Source organism: Protopterus annectens, chromosome 8.part0, assembly GCF_019279795.1.
Source record: "Protopterus annectens isolate FY-2018-M chromosome 8.part0, PAN1.0, whole genome shotgun sequence".
NCBI classification, from domain to species: Eukaryota; Metazoa; Chordata; order Ceratodontiformes; family Protopteridae; genus Protopterus; species Protopterus annectens.
In genome coordinates, this window is record NC_056741.1 from 1,781,463,359 (window position 1) to 1,781,480,893 (window position 17,535).

Consider the following 17,535-nt stretch of genomic DNA (forward strand, 5'->3'; position numbering starts at 1 on the left):
ACGGTGGTGCAGTGATTAGCATTGCCGCCTCACAGCAAGAGGTTCTCCGGTTCGATCCCCGGCTGGGGTGCCTTCTGTGCGGAGTCTGCATGTCCTCCCTGTGGTTGCGTGGGTTTCCTCCCACATCCCAAAGACATGCTGCAGGTGGATTGGACACTCTAAATTGGCCCTAGGTGTGCGTGTGAGTGTGCCTTCTGTGGAAGGTTGGGTGCCGGGCTGGCAACTCGACACCGTAAAACTCCACTGCCATTCAATGTGCGGACAAGGTGATCCGCTGTGGCGACCCCTGACCGGGAAAAAGCCGAAAGGAGAAGAAGAAGAAGAAGAAGATTCTCTTTGATGAACCTATCTGGATGTTCTAGTTGTAGATGCCTAGTATGGTACAGACCAAAGTATGTTACCAAAGTAACATTGTTAACTCAAATAGTTTGGTATTAACAATGATCTGAAGTCCACAGCTCTTAAATAGTTTTAGTAGATTAATTTATTTCCACTTTATTGGATCAGTAAAGTTTCTTAATTCATCTAAAACTTTCAGTGATATTGCTCAGTATTATTGCACAGATTTTTGAACTAGTGGCTATTTCATAGTTGCTTATTAAAATGCCATCATGTGCAGAACCTATGACTGTCCCTCACTAGTGACTGCATAACTTCTTTAGTATTGTCTTCAAATTTACCTCTGCTCTCCTTCAAGAAGATCATATGAAATAAAGGGCAATAATTGTACATAATATAAAACCATACCCACTAGATAATTGTGCATTACTCAAGTCACATGTTGAAAACTGCTACTTCCTTGCATTTATAACATTGCTGCCTGTTTAACATGTTAATTATCCATAACTGTTCAAAAATGCAGAGACTTATGTTAATTTATAGGAAGAAAGTCTCGATGATCTAATAAAGGACCTTAAAGTTTCAAGAAGGCGGAAACGAAAAGGTAAGCACAAGTTTACATGTATTCAGAAAAATTTGAATGTGATGGCACTCATTCAATAAATATTTTCCTCTTAGTTAAGGCTTCAAAAACTACTGAAGAGCCTGTAAGATCTGCTGGACACAAACCAGAAGTTTTGACCCCAGCAAATGGAAATACAGCCACTTTTCCAAGGGTAAGTTGTATTTTCTTTGGTAATTCTTACTAAATTTCTAAATGTTCAGACGTTTTCCTAACTTTGTTAGAATCTGGAATTTCCTTCTACAGAGAGCTCCTGTCTTTGTAGCACAAAATTGTGTTCTATGAAATGCAAGCTACGTAAAGGAAACTTTCATGACAATACCTCTCAAGAAATCCAGACAGTAAAAAATTGGGAGACTAGGGGACAGATTTTAAATTACACTTGCAAGCTTATATTTTTTCATTAGCATGCATTTTTTGAAGGATATGAAGTCAAATTTCAAATGTCTGTCATCATTTGACTTCAGTCCTCAATTTGTCAGAAAAACATACATTTTATGAGGAATGGGCCAAATATTGAGTGAGAATCTGGACAGTTCAGATGTACCTGCATGACCAATCATTACTTTTAATTGGCTTGTGACCTTCATGCATATGAGGAAGCACTTTGGAACTACTCACCATTTGGGTATAACTGTATTGGGGCTTTACATTTTACTCTAAGCTTTCACTTTTATAGTGCATGACTCGGGTCTGCTGAACTGTAATTTCACCAAGCATTAGTGGTGGTATTTGGGAAAATTAGTCAAATTTCGAAAAGTCAACATTGATGATGATGAAGTGATGTACATAACCATTATTAAGTCCTAATAAGTCCTCATTGCTGTATCTTTTATTTCCAGTTATTGTCTATCGGAATTAACTGGTAAATGGAACAGGCTGATGTGGAAAAATGTAATGTACACACACCTTTCTTGCCCACTGTAGTCCCAGCCATGTACAGTACATATTTTCCACTGACACTTTTTTGCTCCAGAGTGTGACTGCAGCTCTAAAATAGGATATTTGAATGCATTTTCCTCAAGTGCTTGGCATTAATTAAACAAAAAAAATCAACTCTACCATTACATTTGGCAGTAAAGGGGACTGTGTATGAGTGGCCAATCCACTGATAGCAAAATGGTGCATGCTGCAAAGGTAGTTCTGCTGTAACGTGAAACCAGTCCACTGAATTTACTCTCCCACTAGTACAGTATATGGATGTCTACAGAAGTTGCAGTCTGCATAGACCAACAGTACAAGATACTGGTTCCATCATGAGTTTCCTTTTCCCAAAACTAGTCAAGATCATTGGATTGATGGTCCCTGAGTGCAGGCAATGTCTAGTACCTCAAGACCTATCTTTGCCTACAAACATGTAGTATAACTTTCTCTAAACTGGAGACCTTTCTTAATTGGGCATCTACCATATTAACCATCAACCCCCACCCCAAAAAAATGGAACTTCAAATTGCAATATTATGAAGTAGTCTGAATCTATTGGTTCCCAGCTTTGCCCTATTGTGCGAATTTTCAGAAACATTTCTCACTTGGGATATCCTCTTTAAAATGGAAGTTTGTAAGTTTAATTTGATAAACATTTCTGAAACTTCAACATTTTTACTGCAGACTGAAAAATGGATCCGAGTCTTGATAAGTTATTGCATGTTGCATCTGAAATATCTTTAGAACAAAAACGTCATTCACCCTGGTAACCGCATAGTTTTAAGATGGTATTGCACTGTGTATATAGGATGAATATTCTGAATCCAGTTGGTATGAGTTTGCAGATAATTTCGTGAACATTCTTTTATTTACTAAAAGTGGAAAATACCATCAGTGGGACCTAACATAATGAACAGGTATGTGGTCATTTTATAACTCCCTCTCAAATTCGTGTTTGGTAACACTGTCCAGTATATATATATATAGTAATTGTCCTTTTAAAGATGTCCTGATGGTCTAGTGTTGACTTTCTTTGTTTTGGGTCCGAGGGTTATTCCTGATCTTCCCATTAGTCATTCTGATTTTGAAGTTTCCTACTCTCCAGATGTCTGTGGTCTTTTCCTAAAGATTGTGTTTACCTAATCAAAATGTTCTGCATGCTTATGTATATTTATACACATTTAATAGACCTAGATATAGGCTCACCTAAGTTTTCCTACCAATTTATGGAAGGTAGCTTTTGCAGCATTTCTTAGAAATGTCTTTCAAAGGCTGCTTTGTTAGTCGGGCTTTATGTTCAGTAAGGTTAAAGTGTTGGCTATAACAAGTGAAAGGGTATTTCATTCACCTTCACTGTTTTAACTTGCTGTCTGGGGGGTTTAGACTGAAGGTTGGGGAGAGTTCAGGTTTGGGGAGCTGAGAGGAATCTGAGTTTGGCTTAAGGCTGTGTAGTTAGATCTACTTGTGATTGGGTTGTGGGAGTTCAAGTGGGGTAGTCTGAGATATGGTACTTGGGATTTGTGGCTATGCGACGGTCTCTAGATTTTATATATTCATAGATTATAAATGGTTTAGTGATATCTCTGGGCCTATATTTGTATATACAGAACAAAATGAGTAGAGGGTCACATTATAAACCAGGTCTCGATTCCAGTGCATGTTTTTCTTTTGACCACTTAAAGCTCCACTCCTACATCCTGGGTGCAAAAGTGTAATAGATTTTTGTGCATCTTCTGTATGGTTTAACTTGTCTACCTTTTCATTTTCATGCTTCTGTACTCTTCCCAGTGCAAGTCGACACTAAAAAGGCCTTGCAAGTAATTCACTCAAGGAAATGAAGTAAAAGCTAGTTAAAAAGGCTAGGCATTGATATGACCATAAGTTTCCCAATACCAGCATGCGTTGTTTGACAAAACTACAGTAAAAGGCAAATGGGTAAAATGATGCTATCTAGCTACGAGACTATTTTGTATTTAACATGGATAGAACACTGATCCATTTGGATATTTATCACTCAGCCAGGGAATGCTGTCTACTTGAGTGATTTGCTCAGAGTTAGGCGTGAAGGTATCAAACTGTATACTGCAGCAATGGTAAGTTCATAGCCTTAATCCACTGCATTAGATACAGAACATTTGGATATTTATCACTCAGCCAGGGAATGCTGTCTACTTGAGTGATTTGCTCAGAGTTAGGCGTGAAGGTATCAAACTGTATACAGCAGCAATGGTAAGTTCATAGCCTTAATCCACTGCATTAGATACAGAACATTGTAGCAAGGCTTATTGTGACTGATTTGGCACTTGTGCTTGTGATGGTAACTGAAACCATACAGCTCTGGGGGGTTGTTAGCATAGCCAGGGAAAATAAAAATTATGAACTAGAAGAGTCCACATGGGAAGGGGTTTCCAAATCTACCCTAGAGGTGATGGGGGACTGGGGTTGGCAGAAGCCATCTCCCCAGTAAATTGGGGCATGCATATTTGAATAGTGTCTACTAAAAGCCTTGGTTCCCAGTGATTATTTTATGCCATTTTGTGTGTTTAAAACTAATTGAAAATGTTGACACTTCACACCTTGCACCCGGACTACTGTTAGGAGTGTGTAGTGTACAATGGTATTGCCAGAGGTGCAAAATGGCAATACTTTGCCATTCTTAAAATGACAATATTTCACATTAATGCTGCACAAATGTTTATACAATATCTCTCATAAATGTTTATACAATATCTCTCATAATTACTTTTTCAAAATCTAGTTCTAGTTCTATGGCATGCAACTCGTGTACTATATATTCAATACAAAATGGTGAGAAATAATTATGAAACATCATCTTTATCATTTGAGCGTTTGATCTCTGCCATAACTTCAAAATCCTAAATGGATTAGTCTGAATAGATGGGTAACAAATTCCATTCTGATTACCACTACAAAGCAGTTCCTGTGGGTGGAAAAAGTGTGCAAATATTGATCCAGTGACTGGATAAATAGTTGCACTCTACTCCATAGGTTGGAGAGCAGTCTCACTGAAAAACTGAACTTGGTTGAGGCAGACTGATCTGTAGGTACTGGTACAGGTTTACTAGAAATTGATCACATTATTTTCTGCTTATTGACTAGACTGGTTCTCTGGAACCCTGTAATCCTTGATACCCATCTAGTACTGGATATGGGTCTTACCATTTTACTCCCTCTCATTTATAGGATCATGGTCAGGATCATGGTCTAGACGTCTGTTACACAAGTGTCTCACTTTTTTCTCCTCAACTTGACTTTTAAACTATAGCTCTCAACCTCCTGCAGCAAGAAATCTGGATGAATCCTAAAATAATAGGCCCACAAATAGTATTTAAGTATTGATTTTATGAACTTAGAAAGTTGCTAGAATGTTCTTTCTGTTAGCATGCATTTTTCTGAAGGATATGAAGTCTGAAACTCGATTTGCCAGAACAGAGGAACTGACTAAAATGAGGCAAAAATCCAGACATTCTGTGAAAATCTGGACAGTTGAGATATGATTTAAGCTGGCAGCATGACCAGGCTGTATGATAGGTAGTGGCCATGTTGAGTGGCTTTTATGTTCATAACTTTGTATGAAGGTTTGGCTTTTGGTCACTTTCCACTGATTGAAACAACTCTTGATGCAGGATCCAACACGGATATTACACCATCTTGGTTTAAATGGCTTTCATCTCTGGGTAATGCTTTGTGCACAATGAAAAAAAGCCACATTAACCTGATCAAAAAGTCTTTGGCTGATAGAGCCAAAGTGCCAGTGTGCAGGACAAATTTTCTCCAAAGGCATTTGGCAAGACCCTGATAACATGTGCATTTGACATAACATGTCTGCTGTTTGAGATACAATAATTGGGTAGTATTGATAATGGACAAATCCATTTGTACATGTTTAACAGTTTACAACTCTGGGCTGTTCAGAGCAGCTTGTTTAAACTTCCCTATTTTGATGGTTACGGTCTTATCCTTTCCACGTATGCAGGGACATCTCTTTGGTGTGTTGAGTATTTCAAAGACAAAGCAAATGTATACAAGCATATAATGCATCTTGAAAAATGAGCATATAATGCATCCTGAAAGCACTAGATTTATCAATGAAATTCTTCCCAGCCAGTGTTGTAGTGCGTACAAAGCAACTACAAATGGCTACTTTCACAAGAGCACATAATCAGCAAAACCTATGATGCTATTCAGCTTACAAAATAGTGACTACATTAAAAGTTGCTGAGGCCTTTGTGCCATGTAGACTATGTGCATAATTAACTATGCAAACCATGATGAACCCAAGGCTGATTACAAACTAAGTGCACAAGTATATGGAGGAGTCTTTGTGGATAGTCGACCATAGGAAGCACAGTATTAACATTGAAGGACTGTGTTTGTTCCGATGACAAGACAGACAGTTGGACAATTTCATTCTGAAAAGCATTGGAGGGTTCTTGTATCTTTAAAATATATGATTTAAGGTGTGGAAAACCACAAACTCTGTCATCCCTTTTAAGTCAGCAGGTCAGAGTTGCTCTTGACCAGACTGATGGTCCATAATGACAGCATCAGTATCAGAGTCCTTGCAATGTTGTAGTGCCTGGTTGTGGCAGGCTAAAGCCACTGGTGATGGAAAAAAATCACAAGGTGTTGCTAATATCTCAACATGCAAATTCCTTTGAGTTGAGGTAAAGCAGCAGAAGTGTATGGATGATCAGTGAAATCTTTTGGATAGGTTAAAAATTCCTTTCATTGCACAAGTGGTACATTTTTTAAGGGTAGGTATCCATCCAAAGTAAATTGTCAGTGGTTAGTGCTGCATGTCGTTTTGTAGCCTTTGGACCAAGCAGTAATTATGAATGTGACACCCCCCCCCCCCCAAAAACAAAATGGTTTTGTAGCAGAAACACATCCAGTACCTTATTGGCATTTGCACACATGACTGGGATTTCATAGTACAGTTTAAGGTTAGTTGCTCATCCATCCATTAGATACTATTTCTTTTTTAGCTATATAATCTCCACCTTTTGTTCTGGTGGGGGGGGCATTGTAACCCCAAAGAATCACATTGATAATTAGACTGATCTAGCAGAGGAATTCTTCATACATGGAGGACTCTCCTTATGCCATCACTCAGAAGAAATCTCTGGGATACCAAGATTAATACAATTTTAATTGGTAAGAACTGAATAGTCTTACCAATGCCTTCAATCTACAAATCAGTCAATGAGGCTTTGCTAGACTTGTAAGGGCCCTTGTGGTCATGGCCTAGTGTATATATCTATGAAACTGTTCTAACCCACCAAGATGTAATGCATGGAAATCCTACCATAAATGTTTCCAATAACCATTGTTCCCACTTTGAAGCCAACACACTTTCATGATAAAGCCTTCCTACCGGTTGAGTTAAATTAGTCCTCAAAAGTTTTCTGCTGAGATAAGACTAAACAAAAATAGTGCTTTTAAGCAGCTATTAAATCTTTTGATACCAAATCCCACTGAATATGCTTATTTTATACCAAATTCCACTTCACAGCACACAAATCCTATGAGCTAGAATTGTATATGCAGCAATGAAAATTTGTTATTGGATTTAAATACTTGCTTCCCATTGTATGGAAATGATTTTATTATACCAATTACCATAGGCCATACAAATACGGTCAAAGAAAGGTGTTCGCACAACAACTGAACCAACAAGCAAATAAATAAAGCTTATGCCACCTGCTATGCTGTCTTGAGATGCCGAAACTCTAACCTTGCTGTTATTGAATAACAGTTCAAGAAGACCATTTAAAATCCAACATTTTAATGAAGTCAAAAAATAAAAAATGGCTGACAACATACTGAGAATTGAGCGCTTTCACCCATTTACAATACAGGCTTCTTGAACTAAATTCAATGAATGAAACAGTTGCCATTTTAAATTAATTATTTGGCGCCAAAAATGTAGCCAAATTTAAAGCTATAGCAGATAAAATTATTACTGTTCATATATCTGAACATTAAAAAATAATAATATATAAAATTCAACATGAATCATTTCCCTACACTTAGCTGCTAGTAGTTGGGATAAAAACCAACTAATTATTAATTGTGCATTATTAAACAGCAGTTTAATAGAAATAAAGTTGTTCAACCCGGGGGGGAGGGGGTGGGGTCTAGACATCAGTAAATTGCCACCACATTTCCTTATAAGATAAATGTCCTTTATAATTTCCCCCTCTTGGGTCCAACTTAATAATATCCAATATAGAAAATAAAATATAATGGTTATCTCCTGCCACTTTGTCTGTATAAAGCGTTCTTTTCGTCTCTTTTTTTTAATACAGTACATATGATCATAGATACGCTTGTTGAACTGTCTTTCAGTCTTTCTGATGTAAAAAGCCAAGCATATACCACACAAAGCTAAATATACTAAAAATTTACATCTAAAATTCCCCTGTCGAAACATTATGTTAGATCTATTAATATTGTCTAATTTTACCCCTTTTAAATTTATAGTGTGACACCAATTGCAATTACCACATTTGCTAGTATGTTTTGAAGAAAGATTACTATGTATAGGGCTCATTTCCAAATATTTCTTAATGTTTGGACCCATTTTATTTATAAAATAAGGATGGTGTCCAACTATATTAACTACATTATCGGCAAGAATTATATTCCAGTTCCTATTCAATATGTCTTGTGTAAGGTCCGTATTCTAGTACACATGCTCTACTGTAATTCCTTGCTATTACATCTTGCCTATCAATATGTAAAGTATGGATGTTTTTGTAACCTTGACCTAATAGAGGGACATATTTTTCCCCCATTCGCCTAAAACTTGTTTCCTTACATTCTGCATCATTTTTGGGTGAAAGCGCTTAACTCTCAGTATGTTGTCAGCCGTTTATTTGTCTCCATTAAATGTTGGATTATTTTAAACTGTCTTCTTGAACTGTTATTCAATAACGGCAAGGTTGGAGTTTCGGCATCTCAAGACAGCATAGCAGTTGGCGTAACCATAGGGCATAGGAAATCTTGTGAAAACCTATATTGGGTTAATCTTAGAAATCAAACAATGTTGGGCAATAAGGAGTAAACTGTCTAAAAACATTTATTTCATTTATAATAGTTGACCAAAATTTGACAAGATAGCATTTCTGGGTATTTAATGTTTGGATGCAACGCTTGCTAAGGGATCCTAGGGTAACAGTCTGGTGAGGAACAGCATATTTTGAATGAAGTCCCAAACGGGATAAACTTTATTTAAAAAATCCTGGCAAAAGAGAGAGTAAACCAGGATTTTTTTTCTCATGTGATAGTCTTAATTGGGCTGCAGTTAGTGATTTCATGAATCATTATCAATTACCATTAAAGTTTAGAGAACTGCTGAATTTCCTTTAAATTGAATTATGTTCCATGTTTTTAAGGTGTGCTGTGTGTGGGTGTACAAACTAATGAAGGGATCGATGGGGAAAGGGTGTACTGCTTGTGCATCATCTTAAAATCAAAGCAATTGATGTGGAAATTCCTCACATCTGATTAGGAGGGATTAACAGTTTTCTGCAGTCATTGCTATATTTATTACATTGACTGAATACACCTCAAATATTACAAAGTTGGCTTTAATTGGATGCAGGGGTTGTGTGTAGATAAGCCCCTGTTCATTTATGCTGGCTTTGCATAAGTAGTGTGCATATATATTGTTTTACTTTCTATAACTGGCATTGCACTCATAGCAGTTTGTGGTTGTCTGAGCAGGATGCAGGATGCATGATGGCAACTGATCATTGGCAATGTTGGTGTTGCCATTTAACAGCACTTGGTTTCTGTGTTTTTCCTGGCTATTCATTCCTTGCATGTGAAGTAATTTTCTTTGTGGATTTTATCCAAGTGCTTTGGTTTCTTCTCCCAGACACTCAAATAGTATATTGTATCTTTGTTTCTTTTCATCCCAAATAAGAGTGGTACATGGAAGGCAACTGTCTTTTTTTTTTTTTTTTTTGGAGGGGTGTAGGCAGGTACTATCCACAGAAAGACTGAATATTTTTTTACTCATGATTTTCAAGTCTAGAAGTTGTGTGTTAAGTGCATCTGGTGCAATAATACTGATCTCTGTTTATACCAATCTGATTGAATTCATTGAATTCTGCTTTAATGTATATCTTCTGTATATATTGCTGTAATCAAACTAGATTCCTGCTTTTATGTATATATTCTGTATGTTACTATATTATCTGTAACACTGTTTCTGCTTCTGTACTAATTAATGTTTATATTTTTTCTGTATCTCGTTGGAGCTTTTCTCCCCGGGCCTCCTCTGAAAATGGGCTCTTTTAGGCCCAATGGACTTATCCCAGTAAACAAATGCAATAAATAAATAAAATAAATCTACAACTTTGACTTCTGGCATCCTAGCAAATCTCCATCTTGACTACTTCTGCCAGACTTAAATTACACGAGTCTTGGCCATCTCTTGAGGGGACCAGGATGAAGGGGGACCAGGATAGTACTGAGTATGCAGGGGAGATTAGTGAGTGACAGGGCCCTATGGAGTGTTGCTTGATTATGGCTAACCATCTAAAGTGTTTATAGTCAGTGAAGTCGCTATAATACAGGCTTATACTGAAGCAGCTATAATACAGGCTTATACTGAAGCAGCGAATAAGTGAATGGCCACATCTGTTTTGATTTAGGTTCATACTAGGCTATCTGCCCTAGGGCATTTATAAGCCTAGCCAGAGTGTGTTTGGCTTTCGCCACCCATTTTAAATGAATTTTGCTATGCCCTTTTTCGAGGTTGGTATACTGTGCCTCTGTCTAACAGTGACACAGAAGTGATACCAGGGGTAAACCTACTATCTCAAATCCACTCGTCAAGATTCCTCTTGAAGAGGGTCAATGAGGGACTCTGGAATAAAATCCCAGTCCAGGTTAGGCAGAGTGAAAGGAGCCTCTGGGTTATGAATCTGTCCCACCAGCATGTCCTATTTATCTCAGCGCTGAGGTTCAAGTCTCTCGAGTGCATAGCTCGATGGGATTTGGATTTTCTGAGGTGCAGCATGTCCATTAATTCCGGGTTGGACATGGCTTTATACATCAGGCACAGATCGCCTCTGAGCAGACGGTATGCCACTGAGTAGAGCTGGAGTTTCTTTAACCGGGCAGCATATGGCATCTGTTTGAGCCCTTTGATCCTCTTGGTGCGGTACTTTTGGGATCTTTCCAGTTGCTGCAGGTGTCTGGTAAGGTACATCCCAAAAGGGGCATTTTAGTCAATTATGGGCCTGATGAGGGATGAGTAAAGAGGCACGATGACCTCCCCTGATCTAGATGTGAATCCCTTCATGATTAGGTGGGCTATATAAAATGTTTTTCTAACCACTTTGGCCACGTGGTTGTCAAATGAGAGATTGCTATCAACTTGGATCCCTAGGTCCCCCCCCCCCAATTACTTCTTCCGTACTTAATGGATTACCACCTATGTGGTAATTTGTGGGCCCTTTGTTTTTGCCAAAGGGGATGACTATACACTTTTTGGCATTTAGCTTTGAGGCCATGTCTCTGGCACCAGTTGTCTGTTTCTATGAGGCCCTTTTGTAGGATGCTTGTGTCGGCGGGAGAGTCGATTATGGTGCCCAGTTTGCAGTCATCTGCGAACTTGGTCAGCCACAGTCCTTCCGTGTTAGCCTGTACCTCCGAGAAATAACAAGAGAGGTCCCAGGACTGAGCCTTGTGGGACGCCACTTGTAACTGGTTTGGAGTCTGACATGGCTCCAGCAATTCTAACCATGTGGGTTCTGTCCTTGAGCCAGTTTGCAACCCATCTAGTGACATAGGGGTTTATATTTAAGCTGGTGAGCTTATCTATAATGCCAGAGTGGGGTATTGTATCGAAGGCTTTTGCAAGGTCCAGGTAGGCTGTGTGGACCACCTTCCCTTCATCAATGGTCTCGGTGACCTGTTTCAAAGAAATCAACCAGGTTTAAGAGGCAGGATCTGCCCTTAAAGCCAAACTGGGTAGGATCCCAGTGTCTGTAGGTCCCCAATATCTTTATGAGGTCCATGATGAACCTTTCCATAGCTTTGCAGACCAAGCTAGTCAGGCTTATGGGGCGATAGTTTCCAGGATCCGTTGAGGCACCACCTTTGTGGAGAGGGACCACTGTTCCTGTACGCCACTCTTTGGGTACATATCCTGTAGTAAGGTTGAGATTGAACAGTAGTTTTTATGTTTGGGTTTAGTTCTTCTTAGGTAAATTTTGCCCTGCTGTAATACAGTCCCGCCCCACTGTATTTGGCCCCACCCATTCAGTTTCTTCCTGCAGTCCCTCTTTGCTTTGAAGTCAGCAGCAGCCATTGTAACAACATGAAAACATCTGATGTTAATTATCGCAAATATGTTGTAATAGACAAATGGAACATGTTTAAAGGTTTGTTACTAACAAAAATAGTTAATGGATTATCAAATACCATTTCAAATGTGTGATACATTCACTGCCTTGAGGAGTAAATGTCTGGCAATATAGCTCTAGCTGTTCTGTTTTTTTTTAAAAAAAAAAAAAAAAAAAAGACTACCATAAACCACATGCAGTCCAGAACATGTCTTTTCAGGCCATTCTTGAGGGTTTAATTCAGCTGTAACTTTTTTACATCCGTCCTACAGCTTTACTATCCCATGTGTGTCATACTGCCCCACATAAATTACATTTATTTTTTTTTTTTGGACGTTCTAGAAAAACCCATATGCATAATTTTCTTGGTATGTCAGATGTTCACCCCCACACACACACACACACACACACACACACACACACACACACACACACACACACAGTTTGTCAGGATGCACTTTAGGTTCAGTATGTTCAAACCTGTCTTGGTACGCACTGCATATGGAAATGAACATAAATATTTTGGCAAATTATGGAAAAGTTAGTATACCTATATCCAGTCCTTTTAAACTTTAATTCAGAATATGTGCTTTATTTCTTTCCACTCTGAAATTTATTTGGCAGACTTCTCAAGGAAGTTTGGTACAAAAGGTAATATCTACCCCATAAGTAACTTAAATTCCTGCCTGTTCACATTTACAGTGCATATTGCAAAGTTTTGTGGTCTAGGCATGGTCTGCAATGTGGCCTACCCTTTTTGTGCCATAAGTAAGTTAACCTTTTTGCAGACTTCCCAGGTTTGGGTAGTATGTAAAGGCGATGTAAATACGGATTTAATTTATGGATCTGCATAGTAATTCAATGCAACTCTTCATTATAAAGAAGCAAACAATTTTATATGGGTGTATATATCATTTTACTGTAGCATGCTGGTTTAGATATACAGGAGACATTGACTATCTATCCACATTTGATTAAATTTTCAGTTGTAAAGCCATTATCAGTAAAAAAAAAAAATCTTGTTCTTTTGCAGCTTTTTCCATAAGACTGAGTTAAATACATTCAATACTACTCTAAAATTACACATTGCAATGTGAAGTATTGGATTTCTTTAACATTGACATGCATCAAATTACATATGTTCAATATTTAAGTAACATCAAACTCCCAGCGGTAGTGGTAAAACTGGTGTACATAACTAAAACTTGTAGATGTATCCTTGCAGGGGCAGCAGAAATGGAGTAGCTTATGACCAGCTGGAAACTAAACTCCCTATGCAGTAAATGCAGAGTCATAATGTGCACCAGCAGGCTATCCACCTGGTGGTTAAGATCATAGTTCTCAAATGTTCCTGATTTTTTTTCTCAGTTTTACTCTGTCCAATATAAAACTGTTAGCTTTGGAAGAAAAGGTAGATTACCAAGACTCATTTAGTGCCAGAAAATGCATACTAACCTGCTTTCCTTTGCCAGCTTCTCACATTAATAGTACTAATATTTTAAAGGGTATCCCTGATTTAAGTCTGGATTTGTCCCTGCTTCTGGTGGTAAAGGCAAAGAGCTACAGGTAAGATTGGTGCTAGTTATGACTCTCTCCCACTGCTGGAGTGGGTACCAGTTCACTATTTTATGATTCACATTTAAGTTAACAAAAGCAGTTACAAAAGGATGTGGCTGCACAGTGCGCGTTTCATATTGGTGTTCTCCATACCACTCAACCTCTTAGAATCTGGACAAAGGCCCCAAAATAGACCATTATAAAATATTTCTCTTTCAAACAACTAGTTTGAATAACAGGTTTTGCATTAGCATGAATTTTCTGAAAGGTATGAAGTCTGAAACTCAAATGTCATTTTTTAACTTCAGTCTTTTTAACTTGCTAGAAACAAGACACCGCTGAAATCCCTCTGGTCTTGAGATGCTGGGAATAACCACTCGGCAAATGATTCCACAACAAAAGGAGCTCCAGATATGGAAATATAATAAAACTATTCACACACACTGGTTAAGCGCTTTCACTCGACACAGCGAGCTTCATCAGGTTCTGATGAAGCTTGCTGTGTCGAGTGAAAGCGCTTAACCAGTGTGTGTGAATAAATAGTTTTATTATATTTCCATATCTGGAGCTCCTTTTGTTGTGGAATCATTTGCTGAGTGGTTATTCCCAGCATCTCAAGACCCGAGGGATTTCAGCGGTGTCTTTTTTCTGGTGTTTGGTACGCTGAAAAATTTTGTTCTGTTTTTGGGTTCAACTTGCTAGAAACCACAATTTTATGAAAGAGCCAAAAAATTAGGCAAATCCTAGATATTCTGCAAAACTCTATACAGTCGAGAGGTATCGTGCTCTATATTGCAAACTTGAATCTGACTTCAAAAATGACTTCCTTTCTAAATACAAGGGGGAAGAACTAGCTGTGATGCATCACAAATGTGCTACACTACTCTAGAATGAAGGGTGATTGTGGCTCCTCTAGCTTACTGCCACTTCCTGGTATTGGGACAATGAATTCTAGTGCCTGGAAAAAGTAGTCAGCCTTCCAAGTCCACTTGGAAGGCTGACTACTTTTTCCAGGCACTAGAATATTAAGACTTCCTCATTCAATGCAGTCTCCTGGTGCTGGATATTAAAGCAATAGTAGATTTGCCACATTCATAATCTCCTGGTGTTAAGTCAATGGTGCACTCCTATGCAAATCATGGTCTACGCAAGTTGTGTGCATAATTAAGATTTATCCCTTGCATTTACTTCTGTGTAAACTCTGCGACTCTTGGCATGTGTGAATACTACAGGCAGCAGTACAATATCCAAGGGTTTACTACTATTTATTCAAGGCCTCCAGTATCTCTTGGAAATCCCTTATGTGAGCATATGGCTTGATAATGTGACAGCTGCACTCCTGCCTGTCATGTGGTACAGGGTGCCAAAGTGTGATATTAGGAATTACAGATTAATAGCTCGTAGTGGAAAGTCATCTGCAGTCCCATGGATATTTATGCTGAATGGAAATTGGGATGAAAACTGGAAACTCTTCCAGAAATGTGAAAAATTCTTTATGGGTTATCTAAGAAGTCTTTGAAGGTACATTGTGTTGCATTCTGGCATGTTGCGGGAGAAGCCAAAAAGGTATTTAACATTTGTCAGGCAAAAAAAAAACTCTCATTTAGATGTGCTCTATACAAGAGAACAAGCAAGGACTAAACGCTTATCCTGTTTACCCGAGGATTGTAAATTAAAAACTAAATTTGCTGCATGATTCTTTTAGTAGAATGACTTGCCTTATGATGAAATTGGATTGGCTTTTAAACTGAGCCATCAAAAGCTGTGGATATGTAGCATTCTTTGGTGTACAGGAAGAGTACCTGATAATAACCCAAAGATCTGGGTTAGATTAGTGGCTTATGACTTTAAATGTGATAAATTTATTCCTTAGTTTCATTGGTTAAAAAGCATATAGAGTTCAAATGTAGGATCACCTTAACTGGTGAAGAAGGTAAAAATCCCTGTCTGGATGGATTTATAAATGTAATCCCATGTGAAATGTCCTGTGGCAGTATACTGTAACAAACATGGCATCCAGAAAGTTAATCATGCTTTCTGGAATTCAGCCTTGTGGTAGGATGTAGCATTTCACAAGTCCTATTTGATGGAGTAGGAAAGAACATGGTCTTCCATTTACACATTTTTAAAAAATCATGTAAACCATACTTGACACTTTTTTGTTGGTAATAGTTGAAACTTGGATGCTGAAGTCTGTAGTAAAGGTTGAAGTTGATGGACATAATGTAGACTTTAGATGCAGGTGCAGACCAATATGCTCCTATTAAGACCCAATTGATGCCAATAACCTTTCAATATTCCTCTTGGGGGCAAAGTTGATTATTTGCAAGTCCAAGCATCTTTATCTCTTACTCTTCAAATTATCTCTAAAGAACATTTACTGAAATTGCTAATAAAGATCATATTTCCATTATGGAACCTAACAAATATACCCAATTGCTTAGTTCTGTTAAGTGTGTTTTTGCAGACCTTTCCTCAAAACGTTTAGCTACTGATTTAGTCTTGAGTGGTGCATAGCAGGGTGATCCCTATTTGTAAGTGAGACTTGCAACTAACCAAGGGAATTACAGGAGTGCCTACCTTAATTCTCATTTGCAAAGCCATGGAATGTGAAATTAAGAATCTTCTTAGACATGACCCCCCAGCAGTTTGGGTTTGTGAAAGGTAGAGCCTGTCATTTAATCTCCAAAATTTCTTTAGAAGGGTTATGGACACAGTAGGTCACTTGTGACCTGGCTAAAGCTGCTGGCATTGTACAAAAACAAATACAATGCATATGTTGTAAGATGGATACAACAAATGGCTGACATTATTATGCAGTTGGAGATGCAGGTGCTGTATCAAAGTAAGAATTTGAACAATGGGATGTCTGGTCTCATTGCTGGAGCTCCTATCTGCATTTTTTCAGCTCTGCAAGCAGAGAACCAAGAACTCTGACAAAATTTGCAGACTATGACAAAACTGGGGGTCCACTGTGTGATGCTCAAATCCTCCAGAATTAATTCTTCCTAGCAAATCCTTTGTGTAATTATACCAGCTAAATGTTGGCAGTTAGACGATGCCTCCCCTCATGTCTACACATGGTACAAATTGAAAATGTTAGTTTTGAGACCTGGGTTCTTGGGTTCATGGCTGTCTTTTTTTTTTTTTTTTTTTTTTTTTTTTGACAATGTAATGACTGTCACAATATCCTTTCAAGTTAGCCCATATAATTGGCAAAGGAATATGAAGATGTTCTTCGTGTTTCACTGTTGCAGTCATAACTGTAGGGTGTTCCTGCTGGCAGGCAGCCCGAGGTCGGCCAGAATCCCAAAGTCTGGGTCTGGCGTCAGGTGTACCAGCAAGTACCCTGACGTCAGAACGCAGATGTACATAGCTGACAGCCGACGCCATCTTCTCCAGTCTTTCTTGCCGTGCGGTGGAAATCAGCTCGCAAGTCGTTGGTTAGCGTATTCAGAACAACGTGCTTTGATTGACTTCGGTCCGAAGTTTTCAACTTCTCTTCTCAAGCTAAGTACCCCATTGGGGAAACTTTTTTCTTGCTCCTCCGATGTCAGAAAAAGTTAATTGTATATCGTGTGGAAAACAAATACCTCATAAAGATTTCCGCTCTTACTGTCTACCTTGCTTAGGCCCTGACCATGACGTTTCTTGTTGTTGGTTCTGTGCCAGGTTTAATTCTCGCACTATCAAGCATAGGTACGATTG

The 17,535-nt window shown here is 38.4% G+C and overlaps 1 protein-coding gene across 1 annotated transcript in view; it reads left to right on the top strand.

Annotated features, from left to right (window-relative positions):
- LOC122808122 (borealin-2-like) overlaps window positions 1-17,535 on the top strand; it is a 268,638-nt gene that overhangs the window by 87,502 nt on the left and 163,601 nt on the right. Inside the window, exons 4-5 of the mRNA XM_044079090.1 lie at window positions 883-943; window positions 1,018-1,115. Of these exons, the coding sequence (XP_043935025.1) occupies window positions 883-943; window positions 1,018-1,115 (159 nt within the window). The remainder of the gene's footprint in view (window positions 1-882; window positions 944-1,017; window positions 1,116-17,535) is intronic.